The sequence below is a fragment of the Hydractinia symbiolongicarpus genome, chromosome 3, assembly GCF_029227915.1.
Source record: "Hydractinia symbiolongicarpus strain clone_291-10 chromosome 3, HSymV2.1, whole genome shotgun sequence".
Taxonomy (NCBI): Eukaryota; Metazoa; Cnidaria; class Hydrozoa; order Anthoathecata; family Hydractiniidae; genus Hydractinia; species Hydractinia symbiolongicarpus.
The window spans coordinates 15,529,205-15,554,371 of record NC_079877.1 but is presented as its reverse complement, the minus strand read 5'-3'; the positions used below and the strand labels follow the sequence as shown (position 1 = coordinate 15,554,371).

Genomic DNA, 25,167 nt, shown 5'->3' with positions numbered 1-25,167 from the left:
CCCCCCGGTCCAAAGTTATTTGTTTTATTAGAAAAAAAATTACCCTAGCTCTATGTCAAAAAATATCAGTCCTATTTCTTTACGCTGATTTTATATGATTTTTTTGCTATCGAAATTTTGAGAATCTCAATAATTCTCTTGGTATACCTCGCGTGTAGCAAACGTGCTCCACAATTTCGCTTCGCAAAAATTCTGGGGTTGAAGGACCCAGGGGTAGAATAAGGAAAACTAATTGGTAGGACTCGTTGTTGTGTGAGATAAATTAAGATAAATATGCTGAGAAAATATCAATCAAAGTAGAAAAGGAATTTAAACAATTCAGATAGTTGACTAATTTCATAAGGGTCATAAATTAACGATAAAAAAAAACAATTATCGGCAACTTATATTGTTACATACCGAAAAAAATCAGGTGATCTCATACATAGCTAGCGCAGGGCCACCGAGTAGTGTATTAAAAATAACAAACCTTCACATCAAAGAGATATTTTTTACATATAAAATGTTAGTTCCACTACTTTAAGGGTCTGTCAATTGAACATTATCAGACATTAATACGTAATAATCGTCCAAAGTCCAAATCGTCCTTCTTAACCAAGTTATTGCTATTATTAAAGCGAGATAATCACAACAATGTTAAGACAATAGTTTACAGAATCATTGAGGAGAAAATCTATGTGCTGATATTGGCATGCATACTTCGTTTTGTTTCGCTAAACTCAATTTCGGCATATCCTTTCGATGAATCTGTTGTTTTCGTTAAATCAGCGTTAGTACATGGTTTCACATATTTGACATTTTGGTCGGGATAATGAGAAGATGTTGTTCCTATTACTTCATGGTTATTATCATCTCTCCGTTTCATATGTTGCAATGTTGTGTTAGAACTTTTCTTGAATACTAAATAACCTAAATAAAAAAATTATAACTTTCCCTCAGACGATATTAGTGCATTAAACTACAGCGACAGTTATGTTTCATAAAATGTCTTTGAAGAAAAGTAGCTAATAAAGTTCGCAGTTTTCGGGCAGTAATCTTCTTTAATGCTTTATTAACAATAACTATCTACAATTCATAAACCTGTATTTGACCTTTCTAAAAAATGAACTACTTTGCTAGCAGTGGTTAGGAGTGGTTAGCAGTGAGGTTAAACGAGGCAAAGCCTAAGCACTGCATTAAAATTTATTTTTAAGGCTAGTGTATATTTGGCTCAAGAACGCTATGGAACGACAAGGTAAAAAATATTCAGTTTCCGTTGGAGAAAATCAGGTCTACCTTTGATGACGTTACTACAGATTATCAGGCTACCTAAGTTATTAAATAATACTTTACTATAATACTATGAATGAACAAATATCGCAACAAAATATATTCTACGCCAAACATATCTGATAACTTGAATTTTTCCAAAAAAACACTAAAGTTGAAAAAATTAATGCTAACAGTGATCATTTGAGACATGATATTTTATTCTCATATAAAATGCATCATCTTTATCAAGCTTTATGACTTATAATGTATTACAAGAAAGTTATTTGGGGTAGATCATCCCCGCAAACACAAAGCTACCGTCAATCACCATACGTTGGCATCAAGCAGCTTATTATAATGTTACAAAAAGTAACAGCACTCAGTAGTTTCGAATATCTATTTCTTCATTAATATGAACATTCCTTCTTCGTGAATGCAATTTAATTGCACTACTGCTTCTTGATACAGTTTAAAATGTCTATTGTTCGCAACATTTACCACATTCTTTTCACTTTTATTTCACGCGTGAGAAATGTGCAGTGACATTGATTTTACGTCGATGGAAACCCTTGGCTTTTTGTAGCGAAAAGCACACTTAGTCGAAAACAATAAATAAATTTGGTTAAATGCTTACATTGCGAAGAAACTTCATAAGACATAAACAAATAAACAAATAAACAAATAAACAAATAAACAAATAAACAAATAAACAAATAAACAAATAAACAAATAAACAAATAAACAAATAAACAAATAAACAAATAAACAAATAAACAAATAAACAAATAAACAAATAAACAAATAAACAAATAAACAAATAAACAAATAAACAAATAAACAAATAAACAAATAAACAAATAAACAAATAAACAAATAAACAAATAAACAAATAAACAAATAAACAAATAAACAAATAAACAAATAAACAAATAAACAAATAAACAAATAAACAAATAAACAAATAAACAAATAAACAAATAAACAAATAAACAAATAAACAAATAAACAAATAAACAAATAAACAAATAAACAAATAAACAAATAAACAAATAAACAAATAAACAAATAAACAAATAAACAAATAAACAAATAAACAAATAAACAAATAAACAAATAAACAAATAAACAAATAAACAAATAAACAAATAAACAAATAAACAAATAAACAAATAAACAAATAAACAAATAAACAAATAAACAAATAAACAAATAAACAAATAAACAAATAAACAAACGAACAAACGAACAAACGAACAAATGAACAAGCAAGTAAACATGTAAGTAAATAGTTGAAGAAATAAGATAATAAACGAATAAACAATGAAACAATGGAACAATGAAACAAAAAAATAAATAATCGCGCTTACCTTTGCGTCCCAACGTCACAAATAAAACTATGTTTATAATCAACCCAATAACTATTGTAGTCAGAATACCAATTGCACTTATACTAGCACAATGCCAGTCATCTATAATGAAATACGATGCAATGTAAGAACAGCATTTAAAAAGCTAAGTAGAAGCTTATAAAAACGTGAACTTTTTGTATTATGTGCCGATAATTTTGTTACTGTATGTCTGTCTTTTTTTGTGTTACACATGCGTTTAGTGCAATACTACCTTTAGAGGTTGTTGTAACACTTGATAGGATTGTTATATCAGGTCGTAGGGTAATCAAATGAAGTATAATGTCAACTTTTCCACCGGTATTTCCTTTGTATGATGCCCAAATAGACGCACTTGAAGCAGAAGGCGAATGGCATATGTCGACATTGGTCTTAGAGGTGTTATAAACATCGTTTATATTATTAAATTGTATATGATATTCCAGTAAGCAATTTCCAGTGTCTTCTCTATACCAATGTAAATAAACACAACTTGCATTATGCCTGTACGACGATGTTATCCTGACCTTTGAAGGTGTGACTGTAAGAAAATAATTAAAATTACAACACGAACTTCACTAGGTAAAATTTACACTATGAAACTAATAGAAATTCACTCATTAACAGGCGATGGTTAATAGTTATTTCTGACTAAATTAGGAAACTATGTATTAAAAGCATTGCTTTAAAGAAACAGTAGTTTCACTTTCAATTGTCTAAAAGCTTAAAAGTTTGCACACAATTTCTTATCTAAAATTTTTCCTTTTTTATTTTATGTTCACCATAGTTAAAAATATCGCTACCGTTAGGCATGCATATTTGCCATTACCCAACAGATTTTTTATTCTTGCGCAAATAATAACTGATAATGGAACAGGTGGCTGCATAGTACCTCTAATTTAGGAGTTTTAATTAGACTTGCAGTGAGCTGATTAATTTTGAAATTAAACTGGTGGCAAAAAATTTAATTTTGCAACTAAAAACTACTTAGTGAACTGAATGCAGAGATGTAATAGAACTTTGGTCAAGTAATTAGAACATTGTTAAGTGATAACATCTCAAACTTTAAGTAGGATCACCTTAATTGTATATTGTGTGTGCAATTTTATTGACACAACCTGCAGAACAAACAAGAACCCTCTTGTACACAAATAGTTCAGTGATTGCATTGTGTGAATACAAACAAACAAGAGCTTTTGTGCGCACAAATAGTTTGATGATTGTTATTGTATGAATTATCAGCAAGAAGTATTGTAGTTCCCCCTTTAATTGGTTAAAATCTAACAGTCAGAAAGTGTGCCCAATGCACAATTACATTTTATGTTTGTTTATTTAGATTGGTCTAAAACAAGCATACCAAGTTTAAGGCCATTATCTTTCCTTCTACCTATTTTAGCTTTTCTTGAAATGTACCCAAGCAGACACTCCTGTAAGTATAACGACTACTACTGCTTAAGCAACTAGTTTTTCTTCAAATCCATTCCTTAGAACAGAAACCTTAAAAAAAAGATTGCTGGACAATCGGTAACAATCTTTTATTTATTACCTTCGACGGTTCAGGTAAAAACTTCATTGCAACATTCATAGAAAATAATGACGGCAATATTCTTTACATTCATGGACTAAGAGTTATAATATTACCTTCGACCTCGGAGGATAATCTAGGGAAAGAGGTACAACACCTCACACATGCGCTATATTTCCGTAAGAACAAGATAAACGACACCCATATATTTCAAGAAAACGCCTGTGGAGATTCTCTTACACTACGTTTAAAATTGCCTTGTTGCATTTGCACCAGTGCATGCAACAATGCAACAATGCAACAATAAATGAGATAGTAAAGAAATCAGTCAAATGAATGCCCCACAATTATTTGTAATTCACTGCATTAAACAATAAGCGCAAAATGTAATTTATAATAATTACTTACAGGAAATATAAATCATTGCGTATCCTTCGACATTTCCAAATTCGGTTCTGGCGTGATACATAATTTTTTCCCCACATTTTGATCGAACTATATTTTCTGTGGTAAAGCTATATCTGTATTTTTTTGTTGCGTCATCTATTAACATAGACCTAGACGAACTACTAAAACTGGTGTCCTCTAATTTCCATTCGACAAAAGGTTTGGGATGTCCACATATATCTTGTGCAACTGTGATCGTGGCGGTGTCAGTTATGTAGTAGCGAGATTTTACACTTTTACCACACACGTTGGGAGGACCTATAATTTTATATGTAAATGTGTTAAAAAAATAATCCAGTCCCTAGTAAATAAATATACCTAGCTTTTTTCTTTTTTAACCTTATTGAAGCGGTGGCAAAGGGAAACGCCTCAGACCATAACTTAGTGTTGGGTTGTAAGTCATAAAAATTGATACTGGTGTGGTGTCAAAATGGTGTCAATCAGCAAATTATTTTGCTAACTGAACTGCAAGTTTTAAAAATTTTTCTTAAATTTTTTTTAAAACTTACTATTCACTTTTTTATCAAAAAAACTCGTCGTGTAAAGTTTTGACATATGACTGTTAAAAACATTAGTAACATTTAACTGTATATTAAAATTCATTAGCAGAGTAACTGGATTTTACACAGCCAGTGAAAATTGATACACCTCTTTCTAACATGGTGTACCGCTTCTTTCGTGTATTTTGCGGTTAAATAAAAAATATTAATAAAAACGAAAACGAAACACAAACCGTAGGGTGCAAATTTCTACGTTTTGCACCACCTCTGTTGCTATTAAGGTTTCTCTTTAATAATTATTTATTATTTTCTGTATAATTTTAAATACTACATTCCCCAAAATAAATAATTGTTTATAACGTTGAAGTTTAATGAGAAATACACCATTTTGCCGATTGCAATCGGTTCATTAAAATATACATATATGAGCTGTAAAGTCTGAACCCAAGATAGTTTTGGTGGGTAATCAAACAAAAATCGTTAGCTAGCTATTATATGTTGCATGCCTCCTGCGTTCTGTGAAGTTGAAGTTTATTTAAAATTATTTTGGGCTGTAAACAGTTGCTAAAATGGTCTCTGCCAACTTAACAAATGGAAGTGATCTCATTCTTGTGTCAATCAATCGTTATTTGAATGCTACTCCGCGCCTAGGTAAGTAAGTAACAGCTAACTAGCTAGCTAGCTAGTGGTAGTCTGAATTATAGTCGTGTTGCTTATTTATGTAGGTAAGCATAAACTTATATCAACAATGTTTTTATATATGTAGGTTGTTTCCATACATAAAAAGAAAAGAGAAGAAAAAAGAAAATGATTACAACTGATAAAACGACTCGATGGTGCTACTAACAAGTTCTGTATTCCAGGTAAAGAGTCAAGATTCTGTTTGGATCATTTTATTGAATATATCCGACAAAGGAACACCCTTATCCAACTCCAAGATTCGAATATCAATCAGCTGTAAAATTTACAAACTTGGTGGGTAAAAAATGATGCGCGTTAAAAAAAGACACTGGTATTGTAGCAGATACTTACTAGTTGAGAATAATAATGCATCTACCACTGATTATCTGTCAGCGACCGATATTTTAATGAAGAAAGATGCATACTCGGATTATGAATCGTCAGCATACAATGATGCATCCTTTGCAGTATTTACTTGGTATTTTATATTCACATTCCTAAGTTAGTATGCATAGGAAAGTTTACTTCAAGTGTTTTATCATCACTAATTTAAGCATACTATTCACTTATCTATGTTGGTTTTTCCACCTGGTATCTTACACCATGTTTGACCCGAAAGAGCATTGCTAAGATATTGTTACACCTACCAGCCAGACCAGCGATGGAAATACAAAGACTGGATAGATTGTCTCTGTTTCTTTAGAGGGCACTGGCTATACATAGGAAGGCTTTCAATTCAACTTATATGACGCAATGACGTTATCTGTAGCCCATTCAACAACGCATTGACATTTCCAAGTGATCTAATCATCTTTCGAATGCCGCGGAAAAAGAAGTTGAGAAAGAAAAACATACGAAAAAGCAAAGCAAAACAAAACAAATGTAAAAGGGAAAGTTTTAAATTTGGAGTGATTGCGCCTCAAGTCAAAACACCACTCCTGAAGAGAGCGATTTGGACAAAATTGCAACTGCAAGAACATCATAAAGCACTAACACATTATTAGATTAAATTTGCAAGGTATGATTGAAAGAGTTTAAGGTTCAAACTATAAAGCTAATTAATAGTTTTGACATTGTTTTGATATTAGTAATATTAGAAATATATTAGTAATGATAGTAATAATGTTCCTCCTGTACTTTTTACGAATTCTATTTCTCCCCAGGTGTAATGAGACATGATATTAGATAAGAGGAGATAAGTCATTAATTAAACCAAATGTGTAAAAATGTTTTGAGCGTTCACCCACCACACTTAAAATTTTTTGAATGCCATTTTGTTAAATATACATAAAAAAGTCAGAATATGTAATTTTTTTCTTTGTGTTCTGGCATTTATATCATTACAAAAGCATAGAAATTATGGTCGTCCCAAGTTTATTTGTTCATCTGTGAAGATTTATTTGGGTGACATGTTTAAAACTGATAGGTCCAAGTCTAATTTTCCTTACTACCTTTTTAACAATACAGTATAACCAATTGTCTCATAAATGAGATAAAACTGTACATGTACTATTTGACAATTTACTTTGTTAACCTACCAAGTCCGCCTTTTATTGACTTTTTAAATATTGTGTCCCTAAAAGGTGCACGCGCGTAATTTTCTTAAAATTGGCGAAATGTGTATTGTTGAAACAAAACGTGTTAGGTAAAAGATAATAGTATTATAGAATATGATGTATTTGTATATATGGTCTGAAAATAACCTTTAGTACCTAATTATCTGAATAGGATCTAAAAGTGTTACTCCCACCTTAACTTATTTTCATATTTTTTGTGAATAAGCGTATTGTCTTTTAAATAAACTTTGCTACATTAAAATAGAATGATAACAATTCTTAATATTAATATGAACTAAATGTACGCTCTTCTCCACTATATTTCTCTTTTAATTCATGTAAAAGATCATCAAAAAAACAAACAACACGGAAGTTTGACATTTCACAACCCGCTTTATTTAATGGTTTCAATTTGAAAAATTCAATACTAAAAAGTGCCCAACAAAATTGAAAGTGTCCAACAACAGCTCTATTCACTAAAATAATAATACTAAAATAATTTTGCAAAAGAAGACGATTTACAAGGATATTATTGAAATGCAACAAAAATCTTTTTTGTTTTATTGTATATGATCCTTCTTCACCAAAGTTTAATCAAAACGTCAAAACACCGTTTTTTGGAGGAGTGAATTCTAAATAATCATAATGAGTTTTTTTAGTAATTTGCATATTACCTTTACCCATATAATGTTACACAAAATGTAAAAAAATATACACCATGCAAGGTGTTGATACAAAAATTATTCTTAAGCATGTTACATATATCATTCCTCCCAAAAGTTAAACACCACATGAAAAACAACAACAAAAGAAAATTTAGTCTAAGTCATAAAATCTACAGTAAAAATAGTTAATCCTACTGTCGTCCATAAGACTTCTACACGAAAATTTGAAAAGTTCATTTGTTATAATCTGTCAAATATAAAGTAACTAATTTTTTTTCTTTTTAATGCTATCCTTCCCGCCCTCAAATATATGCGTATTCTGTGCTTAAAAGGTTTTTGCCAAGTCACTCAGAATAGAATAATTATCTATGAGCCAAGGTCTGCCAAAACTCAGTTAGTAAGTTTTAATATAACTTTTGTTCTATTCTGTTTCTTATTCCGTTATAGTATCCAAAAGGCTTGATTATAATTTTGCGAATATTTTTTCCCTCCTTTTTGTGAAATTTTAAATGTGCTGCTTTAATTTTACATAAACTTGCCCGATAAAAAGCATGAACTTTATTAGTTTGGTGCTGATGTAGTTTGAATTTCTGTGCATGCCAGTAAAACAACATACCTGTAACACATTTTATTGTGATGACGCCTGTACCAAGAACAAAACCGGGAAAAAACCGAGCAACAAAATAAAATGTCACATTCTCATTGTATTTGATATTCTGCAGTGTGAGAGTGACATTTTCATAATGTTTGCTGTAATTAGCAGAAAGTCTTTTTCCAAACAGTTGCCTTCCTTTGATGTTTACAGTAAGTTTTTGAGAAGCGTATGTGACAATATTATTTTCGTCATCTGGCAATTTATGAAGTTTTATATAAATTATTCCTTCAGATGGTCCCAGTTTCACTTTCCACGTCAACTTCACTGTCGTATTTACAGTTGCACATTTGGTCATCGGAATAGGTTCAACGCTTGCACAATGTACTGTAAAGAAAAGTAAGATGTCATTTTTTAATGCTAGAATTTGACATTTCTTTAAGACAAAACTTGCAAAAGAGAATGGAGCATAGATATACATGTTTTTGATTCTCACTTACTAACCTGACCTTAGTGTTTATTCATGCCACTATGGCCGCGGTCATTTTATTTATACTTAATTTTTTTACATATACAGCATTTGACTGTAATGCTCTGTATATGTTTAAGTAGCGAAAAAAAGTGGTTTACTTATGTTTTTTGCTTGTTATTGCGATAATAAAGATATAATAAAAGAGAAACAGACTCAACGGCTATGCAGGCTATTGTGCTGGGCTGCGTCCTTGCAGAAGGTGGTGTATTCCAACCTCGTCCCCAGGACTATTTGCTTCTCAACGGCGCTGCGCTTTCTGATAGTTCTAGCGAAATAGCCCTGGACCAGGCTGGTCACCGTATCGCATCTAATTGGCCCACGGCATTACCCTAATTATGCAACGCTTTTCGCTGGCGTCAGCAAAAATCCTAAAAGTGATACATAAACAAATATGGCACCGGAAGATGTGGCGTCGTTGTTGGTGGTGGTTTTAAATCCTTAAAAAGCATTATTTTTCCTTTTTAATCTCATTTTCGCCCCCTTTTTTTAAGATGTCTTAGCTAAAGTAAGAATTTCTTTGAAATGTACGATATTTTTTTTAAAACGTAGTCGGTGTTGTTGCTAGCCAGTCCATAGGTAATGCATTCATAAATATGGCTCGAGAGAGAAGTGAAGTGTTGCAGGTGCTCTTCTTGTTCATCTCTCATTGCAGAAGACGTTACCATCTACGCCTAAAAAAAGTTTATTACGGTGGCAAAGGAGTGTGCCGAATTTGTGCTGAAGAAACATCAGCACATCACTTGATCAGAATTTTTTTAAAAAGTGGAAAAGAAAAATCCTTACATCACAAAATATTCAAAACATGTGGATTAAACGTTTTCGGGTTTGAACCATTGACTACAACTATTTGTTCCAAGTGTGACAGTTTTATCAATAAAATGTTTGACTTCCAGAATAATGTACAACAACAACAAATCCATTTACAACAGCAAACAACAGTAAAAAGATGTGCAGCTTTTTCACCAAACCAGCAGTCAAAACCAAAAAAAATCAACATTAAGAATGAAAATTATCCTGCCCAAAAAAACTGTTTCCAGTCAAAAAAATCTCTACAATTTACGCCTTTACTGAACATAACAAATGAAACAGACATAAAGTCAAACACAAAAATACTTCCTAAAGAACTTGGCAAAACAAAACAACCTCAAAGCGACTTCATTACTGAAGATCAAGAAAATAAAATTATTACTGCATTACAATCAAGGAGAATTGATATTATCAATACTACCATAAAAAATAATTGCCCTAAATTAATTGATGCCATTAAGCAACTTGTTACAGATGAAATAAGCACTGCATGCAAAAACTTGTGCAAGAAAAGTGGTGGCTCTGTCTTGTTTGACTTGTTTGAAGAATTGTGACGAAATGATGTTTTTTAAAGATGGTAATTTATGGTCAGAAGTCACACAATATAATCCATTTTTAGGTTCCGTGAAATTTAGTTGCTTCAAAGTATGTATATTATGTTAAAATGTATTTTCTACAAGAGTACTTTATACTAAGAATTACGTCGAGACTTATTTCTTTCGCCATGTCTAGTTTTTAGGGGTGTTCTATCTTCCAGAGAATGTTTAATTCAATTCAATTCAAGTTTGAAGAAAATGCCAATCACAGCCTGCCTGGCCAGCCATTATATCAGCGTTCATAATCCGGTCATCAAGACATAACCAGTGCAAAATATATTCGGACCATGCGTACATAATCCGGCTGTCCCGGTTGTAAACAGGCCGGTTTCGCAATCTGGGCAGAACATAACCACTTCGCAATTTTCTATTTTCAAAGCTTTTTTTAAAATTACGTAGTTTTGTGGGTGAAGCAGTTGCAGTCAAAGCTAACATGATACTGTGAGGGAAGAATGCTTGGAAAACTGATAAGTATTGAAATTCTGTACGAAATTCTCCACCCCTAGATATAACATACAGTAATTCATCAATTTTTTAGCTTAACTGTATTGATAAATTTATATTATTCAATTATTAGCTATACATATACACATATTTTGTTTGTGAAACTTTTTTAAATGGATATATAATATATATTAGTTTGTTTATGTATATTTAGTTGCTATATTTAAGGCATATTATTTTTATATATAATAGCTATGTATGTAGCTAGATTTTTGATACGTTATGTTTACAAAGAAAGCTAGCTAGCTAGCTAGCTATACTTATCATATTTCCACACAATGCGCCTTGCCTATCACACAAGCCACAACATTTTCCTCGATTTTTGATCTTAATATTTTCCTTCCCTGATCTGATAACAGGGACTCTGGATGTGCAAATAAAATTTTACATTTGCCTGCAACAATGCTTTTTGAAATTTTGAAAATAGAATTTGATGCATCATTCAAATCTTCTTCAAACAAGGGTTCGTACTTCTGACTATTAGCTTGGTCTTCGAGTTGTAAGAAACCACATTCAATGCCTACTTTAGTTAAATATACTAGCTGATCTTGAATAATTGATGTTAAAAGAGATACAAGTACAATGTCGCCTCTGCCTTTCGTTCTGGAACAAAGTCGGGTAAAAGTTGATAAATTAACGATTTACCAAACCCTGTAGGCAAAACAGCTATAGCGTGGTGTCCTTCTCCTAAATACTCGAAACATTGAACTTGTTTTGGTTTCAAAATAAACGAGGGCAACTTTTCATACTTTTCAAAAACATTATTCAGCCGCTTGAAAACACGTACCACATCTTTCCAGCCCATCTCCAAAATCATAAATATGCAGAATTTGCATAAATTAAAAATGAACCAGAATCTGGTTCATTTGATGCCCACGTGACCAGCCTGTGCCAGCGCCTTTTCGACGCCACGGTAAAAGGTGCTGGGTTCGAGCTTGGGTGTATTCATGGAATTTAAAGTTCCTAGATCTAGATTGTTTGCGCTGATCCATTCATATAAGAGAAAATATCTTGGTTGTTATTTCGCCAAGTCGGAGTCAAAAAATGTTTGCAAAACTTAAATATTTTGTAATAATTAAGTGCACATTTCAACATAATTTAGACCAGTTAAAACAACCTTTCTATTTCTTCAGCAAATTACATCAAAGAATATCGTCGTGGAAAGAAAATTTAAGCAAGGCCGTAAATGAACAATGTAATCAAGTGTCGATGAAAGGCATTTTATTTTAAGTTATAGGTAAAATTTTTAATAGATTTAACCACATACAACATAAATTAGCAACAAAAAAGCTAAATTATACTGACAAATATATCACTAAGCTCTTTCTTAGCTAAGGATAGCTGGTAGCTTGGAATTTAATTGTTGTCAGGGACCAACAAATCTTTATAATAATACCAAGACTGTTTGTATGTGTCCGCTTGTCTGTCTGTAACAGGCACGGTAGATGTGTTCATTTTACTTTGATGTGACCGGTAAAGTTATCTTATTTGATAACATTTCTGACGTTACGGCGCGACGTCAGAAATGTTAATCTATGTATTAATAAGCCCCGTGTGTGTGTTTGCGCACGGTGAGGCCAAGGACAGAAATATACGGGTCACTTTCTTATTTCTCATGCATTGTGTCCCCAAAGCGTGGCGTTACGCTAAAATGTACTAACTTATAAAACGCAAATCAGGGGGTTACTATTTAATCATCTAATTATTTTTCTTTTTACTTTAAAAAATAAAACTCTGTTCTTTTATTTCATTAAAACTAACTTATTTATTTTTTTAAATGATTTTATTTGTTTTTTTGTTTCAAAAGCCCCACGGTTTCGTTATGGAGAGAATAACTTAATTTTAACCCCGGTTTACAATGTGCGCGCCGTATCTCACGGAAACAAGTTGTTTATCAACTGAAAAAGGAAACCGAAGCAAAGAAGGTTGTATCTTTTTTAAAGTAATCCTGAAAAAATCTATTTCAAACCAGGCATGCCAATGCTTACTTATCACAAGCTTCATTTTTGTTTCTGGGACCGAGTTTGCTGCTTCCTCTTATAAAAAATCTATCGAATTCGAATAGGAATGTAATTCGAATCTGAAATATAAAAAAAAACTGTTGTTGTCTAACGAAGTTAGTGTTGTTAGTTAGAAATATTTCTAAGGTACGATGATTTAACATCGCAAAGAGAATTCATTGGAAATGTATCAGACAATTGTAGCTATACATTTTCAATTCGTCTTCTTTGGGACGAAGCGAAGTTTAGTAATCGAAGTAAAAAGCAGATTGAACTTTTATCCAGAGAACGAAAGCAAGATACCTACTGATAGAGTGAAGGAAAAGCAGGTGTGTTGTTTAGATTACTTGGTGGAGAAATGAATTTGGGTGTATAACGAATTTTTAGCCGTTTTAACTTTCAGACCTAAATTTTCCCTTACACATTAAGTTTTTGTTGTGTCTTGACACAGAAAATATTTTATTTTTTGTAAGAATATACTCTGAACAATGAATTGGCCAGAAGTTAGGAATATCCGAAGGATATGTCCAACCTCGATTGCTTGTTTTAAATATAGAAAGAATTTGCCAATAGCTATAGCAACTTATAGCAAGCTTTATTTTATTAAGGTATTATATATTTTCAGACCATAGCCATGCTAAGAATAAATTAGGAACAATGAGGATAGCATTTGTCATGAAAGTGAAGAACATTAAGGCTGAAACAAAAAAAACACTATTCTTATAAAATACACGGGGTTTATCCTAGAGAAGAATTTTACAAACTGTAAAAATTACTTTTTTCGTTGTTACTGCTTTTTAACGCTAAGAAGTGGGTGATTCACTGTTGTTGTCATTATGCTAAACAAAAAAAAGTAATGAAACTTAAATCGATTTTCACATCTGTTACGTTACAATATTTTGAAATATATTCGATTCTGAAATTCAAAAACGTTGCATTGTTATCACGGACAATACGTTTGCGCTGTTTTCTTGAGTCTGTTAGGCAAACTGTTTCTTTAATATTTTGGATTGAAATGTTGCGGTAGATATACAACATACGAAAATGAAGTTTTTTTCTATTTTATGAGTTAAAATCTGTTAATTTCTTATATTTTGTGTAAACTTTTGGAATAGAAAGATTGCTGTATGCAATAGACTAAATAACTGATTTTTAGGCGTTCCAAAGCAAGTATATAGTTTCAGCAGATTTCGATTTTTACGTAACGGTTGTTAGACAACTTCAATTTTGTAGCACATTTTTTATTTTATTTTTATTCTGTTGTTGCACATGCTTATATTCTTAAGGCAGTTTTGTTTCAGCGGGTATAAATATAGAGTAATGCACCTTGTAAGGAACCTTAATCCCAGGTTTTTTAGGCAATTCTCCACGGGACGATTTTTATGACGATCGTCATCAATACTCGAATTTGATTGGTCGCGATTTTCATCATGACGAAAAGTTGAATTGATTTCTACTTTTCGTCGCAGATATCGTCGCGAATATCGTCCAGTGGAGATCGGCTTTTGCTATTCCGTTATAAAAAAGAGTGTGGATGGATTATGAGTTTTAAAAATTCAAATTACTGTATTGTATGTTATTGTTTGGTATCCCTTACATGAATTCAATGAGAGATTCAGTGCATTTTTCCACAGGCATACAGCTAGTTTAACGTTAATCGCTTAAGAATTCAAATAATTGAAAATCCAATAAAGTGATTTCTTAAAAATCACTTTGGCGAGCCCCGGTGAGCTTTTTAGCCAAAAACCTTTGGCGGAATTCAGAAGAAAACTTTATGATTTTATACTAAAACAGTGATTAGTCGTTTTGCAGAAAATGCGCAAAATAGCCTGAAACCCAGTGAGGCGCCTCCTCCGCATTGTTTGTTTGAAAAATTTGCTATTGCATGCAAAAATACTTACCTTGTTTCCCTTTCTCTTTTACTATGTCTCTACGGTGACACCGATAAAAAAGACTAAAAATCCTAATAAAAATACATGCACAAAGCACTTAATGCAGTCTTTACAGTTAAAATGTCTCAAGCATTAATTATAATGTGTGTTAAGTTTGTGATCAAGTGCTTCAATCTATTCTAGAGGAATTAATGAAGTTACCTTAAATAAGGTTATGGCAGAGTATTCATTTTACATTTGTGCTCGGAAAAAGTACGGTTAATTATTTATCTTCCAACTTTACAATAACTCTCAGCTCCCAATATTTATAGAATTTCTTCCACAACCTTTCAAGTTGTTAAGCATCCTTAGTTGCTTATCAATGTAGGTCGTTAGCTTTACTTGCCATTGCATTTTGTATGATGCATTATTAAAAGACTACTACTTATGCCCAGCAACATGTACTGCATATACACAGATGCATTACCTAAAACACGCAGAAGTTAATATTTAACTTACCTTCATCATGTTTCCATAAAATAAGGTAGAACATTATAAATGCCGTCGATGCTCCAAAGAAACACGTCATTTTTATATACCAAGTTTTCCGTTTGAATTATCTATATACATTCTGTTGTATTAAGACTCTATGTATTATAAATAGCGAGCTTTTTTTTAAATAAAAGGAGCAATTAAATAACTGCCTTTTTATTAAAAAAAAATCCAGTTGCCATACCAATCGTTTCAGTTTTGTTAAAAGGATTAAATGATACGATTAAAATTAAATGAAAATTATAAGTTTGCCTGAAATAATTTTCTTATATTTCTTATATGTCCTAAAGAAATGCGTTCAGTCAACTAAAGGAAAGAAAATTCTTATCACACACAGCGAAAACATTTTTGTAGTTATATTCAAAACGTTTTAGGTTTGTTCTTGGTAGAGTGCTTGTTTGTTGTCAGATTAAACAAGCATTTGTTAGAATTAACCAGAATTAACGGAAAAACTCACGTTGAAGGTCTTATTTAAAAGAAAGATAGTTGATGGTGCTGCGGACTTTTATTTATTTGTTATCTTGTTTGAAGAATTAAAAATGTTAGACATTTGAAAACGGTGAGTTTGGATAGGTGCTATATAACATTTCGGACAGCCTATACTTATGGGCACTTTTCTTTCTGAAGAAAATAATTTGATATTTCGTTGAACGTTTATTTCGTCGTACAGCTAAAATAATTTGTTTGAAATTTTAATTTTCTTTAGAAGCGTTTAACTTTTTGCCGAGCTAAGCGAAGCCCATTCTCTGATGTCAATAATACAGGCGTACATAAAATTTCCGTCATTTCCCTATATGTCGGTGAAATTTTGAGTTGTACAACACTTGTTCGGCGTTTGAGGCACAAGACACTCAAACTGAGCCACGGCCACCTCTTGTGGGCACAGCTGAATAACAAAGGCAAATGGTCTGCAACGTGGTAAGCGCAATCCAATGGACAAAATTAGCACGTGGCGTTTCACTTTCCCAAGTTAATTTAGATGCAAAGGGAGATCTTCAGAGTTAGCAAGACAATCACAAGGGAAAGGTCCGAGTATGAAGTTTGGAGCAAACTAAAACAAACATGGTTACCAAGCGGTGATTGTTGTGATTCACCTTCTCTGCGTAAAACAGAGAAAGATTAAGTGTGTGTATATGTAGCTAATATATCACTATTTTTTACATCTAATGAACCCCTTCTTAGTATCACTCACATTTTTTGTTTTTGTTTTCGTTCTTTTACATCAATATCTACATTTCTTTGAAATCTCCCTAGCCATTTAAATGAAAGCAGCATCATGTACTGAAAATCATCAAATATATATACACGTTTTTTTATATCTGACCTGCGCCTCAGTTTTCTTAGCAAAAGAACTCAATATAGGCTGAAATTTTCTTAAATATTTTCTTAATTTTTATTCTTCTATTTTGATTTTCTTGAATTGAATAAGTTCAAGTCAACTTTTTCTTAATGAAGATGTGAGGATGTATATTTGACTGAAAAAACAATCATGATTTACAAACTATCAATTTAAATATCAACTCTTCCAAAAATTGGATGTTAAAGGGAAATCGAGGTGCAAAATGATGTTGGACTTATAGAGCTTAAAAAGATGGTTTAAATTTTTCAAAAAGCTCTTTCCGTTCTCAAGATATTTACATTTAGGGAAATTTAGATTTAATTATGCTGCATAAATTATGATGTCAGTAATTTTAAAACTTTTACGGGATGTGCATTCAAACTTTATCACTACATAGTTAATATAAAAGGGAATTTATTAACATATTTTTTTTGGCCAAAACGAAATTAGTTTATTCGTCCCAGGACTCTTAACACATTGCTGACGACAAAATAACTTAGGATCTGCTACTTGTTTTGCAATAAAATCTTCTGAGCAAGTTGAATAGGTCCTATATGTATACTTGCCAAATTTGATTTCAAACTAACATGCAGGTCCTAAGTTTTAGGGTCTTCACTAAAGAAACGTTCATACAGACGCGCAACAATGTTTACCTGTAGTAAACTTCACCCTTTTATTTACAAACTTTCCAATGAAAACATTTTCGGAAAAATAAAAGTTTGGCTGAATATTTCTGCTATGATAGGGTGACAACATGTTGTAAACTGTGTTTCTTTTGTAGCTAAACTTATATAAAATATGTTACACCTTAAAGACCTTAATGTTGTGTGGGCTTCACTCGATTAAACGCTTGGAACACAGGTATACTCCATGTAGAAACCTGGCAAAATGTTGGCGAAAGCTTTTTTATCTACTCCAATGGATAGTTTAACAAATTCTAAAAAAGTTATTTTTTGTTTTCTAGTTGGAGTGGTACTAGCAACACACCAGAAAGTACAAAAGGTCTTAGGAAGGAGATTGTTACAAAATGCATTCAGTTTTCAGGGAGTAAAGAGAGCAAACACATGACATCATAAACTATCGTCGGACTTTCCATAATCAGAATACATTTTCGGTCCGGTCTTTTCCTTTTTGTTTGAAAAAAAAAACTATTTGGAAAAGGGGAAAAATGAAGAAAAAAAAAGATTGGGTTATGTTACATTTATTTCGATCACGCAATAATTCTTGAAACACTTTCATGCAATTTCATTTCTAAATAGCCGAAAGCAAATAATAACCTGAAACACTATGTAATAAAAGTATTTTATTCTTTACGAAGCATCGACATAAAAACATACGCAAGAATAAAACGTGGGTCAGGAGATAAAAAAACTAAAAACCAATAATACACCTATAGATTTGGATTTTTACGTCAGATCATACCTAAATAAATTCAACTTATTTGTGTGGCTTTGCGAATGTGTTGATGTTTCTGATCTTTTATTATTACTGACGTGTACTTTCCAACGGAGTTATACGTTACGCTTTGCCTTCGTATATAACATTGCTTGGCTGGTCACGGTCTTTCAATGCAGAAGAACGATCGAAGTTTGGTGGTGTTCCAAAAACATACAACATCAACTTTAAATTGGAAAAAATCTAAGGATTTGTTACTACGTTTCTAACTGCTTTTCATTTTCGTGCGTAATTATAAATTGAGCATAACTTTAGGTTTCACCTCTTTCATTGCACGAGAAGGTATAACTTGGTCTTCTTTAACAGACGTGAAGTCGTTGATTCGTTCCTCAATGAAACAACTAAGCGGAGATACACCTTACAAAGTATTGGTTTCTAAAGTTTAAATTAATTGCGTTTAAACAATTTTCATGAATTACAAACTAAAATGAAAAAATCGTTTGGTGAATAAATTTGTTGTTCGGAACGTAAGGAGAAATGCCACAGGTTCTAGCGTACAGTGCCACAGCGGTTTTCGCACAATATATATTTTGCATCAGATTCTACATTCAACTCGTCTAAACATATTCAAGAAAATGATAATGTTGTACTATTTTCTGGAGATAATGATACCAGCATTGTAATTATAAATATAACTGATTACGATGGAAAAATGATAAGAAATGACTTATAAGGCTAAGCAAAATAAGGTTAGGAATGACACTATCCTCAACGACCTTTCAACTTTCCAAAAATTTTTCATTCGTCATCTCAAGGAACATGTACAGTATAAAAACATGCGTCCCTCAAGTAGTAAACTTGTGGCATTCTTTTCTACAGCAAAGACCAATAAGTTTGTTCAAACTTATGACGTCAATCTTCAACAATGGAAACTAAGTCCAATCATCAACCAAACTATTACTTAATTTTAAGAAGCCAGTAAAGTAATTGCAACCTATATGAAGCCATTGTTTGGATACTCACCCGTTCTCAAGTGTATTGAAAAAGTTCCTTTCATTACAATCAGATAAGGAGAACGTGACTTACGATGTTGAATCTCTTTTTAAAATTATTTCTGTTTCTGATATGTCAAGAAATTTACAACAATCATAAATTAACACTTATATGGCTCAGAGATAGCTTCCAAAAGCTATTGTACAAACTGACCACCAAATGTATATTAACTGCAAATGGCAAGTTATGTAAACAAGCAGATTGTGTTTCGGTGGGTGGCTCTGTCTTAGTCATGTTCACTGGTTGCTTCATGATAAAATGGATCAAAGTATAATTAAGCTATTAAATTTCTTCATTCCTGATGTAGACAATACTTATGCAAGACGGGGAAAAGATGTCAATGACGAATTGTTTTATGCTCCAAACCGTTTTCACCCGAAGATGAAACTAACTATTGATATTAATCCTAAACGCTAATTCTTGATACGAAAATCGATTGACTAAAAAATGTGTTTTTTTTCATTAAGTGTCGTTATTAAAGAAACAAAATTACTGTTTCAGTGGTCGTCGAAAGTCCCGGAAACTTATTCCGACAAATAGCACAGTACCGGTTGATTGTTTTCGCTACAACGGGTAACAACATGTAGGAAACAGGCAGTTGTTTGATCGACAAATTATTGGTCGAAAGATACTAATAAATTAATTTTTTTTTCAATTAATTCAAACATGTTTATTTATAAACTAAGTCAAAATAAATAAATTAAGTGATTAAAATAAATTCATTATTATTTTAATACGTCACTCTTAATATGAATCCCCGTGATTTGAATTGCTAATTCACAAGCTATAAAAACATATGCGACAAAGTGGTACCGACTTTCTTTTGACTGCTCGCGCATAGTGTACCAATTATGAAGCTTGATTCTTTGAAAAACCGATCCACGATTTTTTCGGTTTAGAATTTACAAAGGAACATGGGCACCTTTTATGCAGTCTGGGCACGAATAAAGCTTTGGTAGGGCCATTTTTGCGTGCTTTGGTTTGACTCGATATCCCATTTCAATTAATAGAAAAGTGCAATGTTATGTTCTTTCTTTCCTAATTCTTTGCTTTACATACTAAGGTTTAACTTTTAAATAACGTGCTGAAATGGAGCTGTTAGTCCTCTCCGTGGTATATTAACTTTTCTTAACATTTCAAATGAAAAGAACCTAAAGTTATTATCTAACTTTACCAAAGTTGAAAGTTGGAGCCTGGTTTATGACTACTTATTCGGATGCTTCATCAAATATAGCTAGCTATCTGGAAAGCACTATGTATTGTATATATGATTATGGCTATCTAGGACAAGGACAGCCGAACAAGAATGTTAGTTAAGTAGCTAATAGCGAAGGTAAAAAATTAATAATCAATACCATAAGTCATTGTCAACTTTTAATATGAGATCATTAAAAACGTTGAATATGAATATGTAGCTTTACTGTCTCCTAATTACGTAATATCAGAAAGTGAACATTTTACTCCATCGACTACTTAACTTTATGGTTTATATTGCCAGTGGATGAGAAGGTCATGGTGCGGTTAATACATTCAAGCAGCTATATAGCTGCTTCTTGATGCCTAACAGAGTGTCATACGTATAGACGCAAGAAGATTGATAAATTTACAAATACTTAGCAATATTTCCTGCAATAAAATTATAGTTACTATATACAAATATTCATAAATTATATACTAAATACGGTGATAAAACAGAACTAATTATTAAAATGAAAAGGATGTCGCTTTATAAAAAAGTGTTATTAACACGGCAGAATTACACATCAATTTTACGACAATGGCTTACAAAATCTATAGGATAAATTCTATGTGTTAATATTAGCATACATGTTTCTTTTTGTTTCGTTTAAGTCAATTTCGGCATACTCTTTCTTTGGATCTGATGTTAAATCAGCGTAAATACTTGTTGTCACAGATTTGACGTTCAGGTCAGCATAATGAGGTGATGTTATTTGTGTTACTTCATAGTTATCATCATCTTTTCGTTCCGTATGTTTCAATGTTTTTTTAGGATTTCTGGTGAATACTATAAAACCTACACGAAAAAGAAATTTGTAACTGTTTCGTAGAAGATCTATCAGTGTTAAACTAAATCAAAAATTGTGCCACAACATAACCTGAACAAAAATAAACAGATTTCGCCCTGCAATTTTTTTAGATGCTTTAGGAATATAAACAGTTTGCAAACCACAAAACCTTTATTTGAAACCTCAAATTATTGTAAGATTTGTAATACTACCTTTATAGACATAATATAAATGTTTAGCTTGTCATATTATTCACGTTAACTGCCTAATAACTTCTATTACTTTGATTCGCAATACTTAGTAGTAACACAACATGAATTGAAGCCTAAATAGTGTATTAATTTATTTCCAAGGCTATTCTAGATTTGGCCGAATATTTTGCTATAGTACAGAGAGGTCAATTACTTTATTTAACGAATGCGCAATTCCACAAAGTCACAGTTTTTTAAGAGATTTTTGTGTGCTCAAGAAATGCTACTACGCTCAATAAAATGATTAAATTTATTCTAATCTTGGCGACGTTTATTAATATGGAATTAAAATTTATCAACATAGCAAACAACGGAGACTTTCACTTCATCCATGATAATGCTCAACCCGAGATACTTCCGCTAATAACTTTGGAACCCTTAACCCAATGAACCTGAAACTTTCTATTCGTGAGTCGTGATGCAGATAGTTAACCAGGGCCATTTTTAAAAAGCTCAATCTCATGTTTTTCGATTTCTTTAATATTTTCGTTTTTTTCTTCATTGAAGTTCGTTAAACGAGTATATTTGATTTACTTGTGGCAAACATCCCTATCGGGATTTTTTTCGTCTTGTAAAATTGTCTAAACTCTGTACAATGATTTGGGCGCCTATGCCATTTGGATAAATTTTAAGAAAATGGATTTTGGCCTTAAAGATGCAATGTTGCTAAAAGAATCAAATAATACACAAATCCACTATTAATAAAACATGTACCCCATCAATACATTTCACGAAAGTGGAATTTAGTCAAAAAATGCTGCCTGTTCCCATTTCATGCTTAACTTTTTTTCCATGTGACGGGCATCATTCAAAGCAACTTATATGGCTTACAAACTAATACAAAGAAAGTTATGAGGGTAGGGCAATTTTTGCCCTGTCCTCCCCCCTTCACCCCGTCACTACAGTCATTTCGTATACTACGGCATGAGTAGGGATGAATGCCTTAAAAAGTACCTCTGCTGATTAAGCAGCATGAGATAATATTTAAATTTTTCTTATTTTTATTAATATAAACATTCTCTTCTTTCGTGGAGACAATTTACTTGAACTTTTGCCTTTTAATATGGCTTGTTTAAAAGATCTAATATTTATAGAATTCACAACACTCCTTTCCAATTTTATTTTACGCGGGAGGAAGATGCAATGGAAAGTGATTTTTGCTAAAGAAAAAACTGTTTTTGTCCAATAGCTAGCGAAAAATGAAGCAAATCAAAAACTAGCCTTAAATTTGCTTAACGTGTAGCACGTAACATCAATAAATTGTTTTGCTAGTAGATTCAAAACTTGTCTGATCGCAATTGTGTAAACAAAAAGTAACAATATATAAATAAGCAAAAATAATAATCATATTCACCTTTGTTTTTTAAAATCACAATTACTACGATGTTTAAAATCAGCCCAATTACCATAGTGCCAAATATGCCAATTGCAAGTTTTCTAGCATATTGACAGTCATCTATAATGAAATACGTTGCATTTTAAGATGAGCGTTTAATAAGCTACAATAAAAGCTTATAAAAACGTGAACTTCTTATGTCATATACTGAGGATTTAAATAATGTAAGGTGAGTTTAGTCACGACTTGTGCACTGTCCAACAAATCGCAACCATATCCAAGAAAAAACTCAAGAAAAGATACGGGCTTGCGTATTTCATGCCAGGGTGCTATCTCCTCGAAATAAGAGCTTTATAATAAGGGGCACCAAATGAATAAAGTTTCCTGAGTTATAGCCACCTTCAAATAACTATAACAGCATTTCTAATATAACATAACATAAAATTACACACAGCCGACACTTTAATCTGAAAGAAAACTTCAAATAACGTTTTGAAAAACAAAATTTGATAAGAACGCGCCTTAACTAATCCAACCAGCATTAAACTGTACAAAAGAACAAGTTATAAAAGTATGGTTTGTGTTATACCTGTTAGCATGGTGGTAGTACCTGGTCGTAATGGTATTAAAAGGACGTTAAGGCTAGTTTTATAACCAGCATTTCCTTTGTATGATGCCCAAACAGATGCATTTGAAGCACAAGATGAATGACAGAGACTAAAATTTGTGTTGAAGGTGCTGTATACATCATCTTTATCATCAAATTTCAAATGATATGTTAATAAGCAATTACCAGTATCTTCTCTATACCAAGCCAAATAAACACAGCTTGAATTATATCTGTATGATGATCTTAACGTGATTTTTGAAGGTTTGACTATCAAAAAATTAGTAGAATTACAGCACGAACATAACTAGGAGAAAATTACACTGATTTTTAGAACCAATTTTCAAGAACAATGAGGCTTGAAATGGGAACAATATAAGAACAAAATAAGAATACTGACACGGTTACACTTTTACTGATCATGACTTCGTTTTTAGGTGAAGACAAGAAACACGGGCTGATTTTTTGTGGGTCAGTTACTAGGAATTTCCAAAAACCGCGCATGGTTAGAAAGGTGTAATATGTGTAAAATTACTATAGCAACAATTATATTATGCTGATAAATAACACAAATAATTAATAAAAAAAATGAAAGGGAAGAATTAAAATAATTATATGAAAAACTAATTTGAATGAATTTCTTACAGGAAATATATATTGTTGATTTTTCTTCAATATTTCCAAATTCATTTCTTGCATTATAGATAATTTTTTTGCCACAATGTGATCGTATTATTTCTCGTGTTTGAAAGCTATATCTGTATTTTCTTGGTGCGTTATTTATTAATACAGAACTAAACGAACTACTAAAAGTGCTATCTTCTTCTAATTTCCATTTAACATCAGGTTTAGGATGTCCGCATATATCTTGTGTGACTGTTAAGTTGGCAGTTTCAATAATATTATAAGCAGGTTTTAAACTTTCGCCACATGTTTCTGGAGTACCTATAACATTAAAATGTGAACTGTATAAGCATTTGGCTTATTTTAAGCAACTATTGAACAGACTCCATTTACACAATCTTTGGTTAGATTTGCTTATTCCGAGTGATTGCGTAAGCGGATTGTTTTATCTTGATGTACATCTATGGTGCACGTCATTTCAAATTCTTAATTTGATTTCCCCCTTAAAGCAATGGGTCAAGTGATATTATGATACAAGTTTAAAATACTCCATTGTCTGCGCTAGGATAAAGTAAAATCTGAAATTTCTTTGGATAGTCAAATACTGTTATACTTTTTTCCATATTTACAGCATATTGTCTTGTTGTTCCAAACCCAGCTTCTTGGAAAAATTTACGGTTAATTTCCTCTATACCCAAGTTTTTGAATCAATATGAGACAATTTGTGACGCATATATGTGTAGCAACTTTATAGCGGACACTTTTACGACGTCCCAATGCTGTCCGCTATAACGATGTTTCACTGTAATTCTTTTTAACAGCCTGCATCAATTTATCATATTTCGCAATTAGCGCCCTTACAAACTAATAGAAAACAACTCTTTTAAGACCTTGCACCACAATTATAATGCCCTATGTTTATATCGTTTAACCCTATTCGGTCCAGGAGGGAGCGGATGCCGCAATCCATGCTGGTTTTTCTTAATAACTCTTTTTTGCTCACCAGCATTGCTAAGATACTTCTTCTGTGTCAATATTAATCTATAAGACACTTACATGTTAAATTTTTAG

The 25,167-nt window shown here is 32.0% G+C and overlaps 1 protein-coding gene across 1 annotated transcript; it reads right to left on the bottom strand.

Moving 5' to 3' along the window:
- Positions 1-470: 470 nt before the first annotated feature.
- On the bottom strand, positions 471-15,562 carry LOC130635936 (uncharacterized). The gene is made up of 6 exons (XM_057445468.1): positions 15,432-15,562; positions 8,627-8,989; positions 4,570-4,866; positions 2,872-3,177; positions 2,619-2,720; positions 471-909 (listed from the first exon to the last, which is right to left on the bottom strand). Exons 1-6 carry the CDS (start codon positions 15,499-15,501, stop codon positions 674-676), a joined length of 1,374 nt encoding a protein of 457 aa, XP_057301451.1. The 5' UTR covers positions 15,502-15,562; the 3' UTR covers positions 471-673.
- Positions 15,563-25,167: the final 9,605 nt, after the last annotated feature.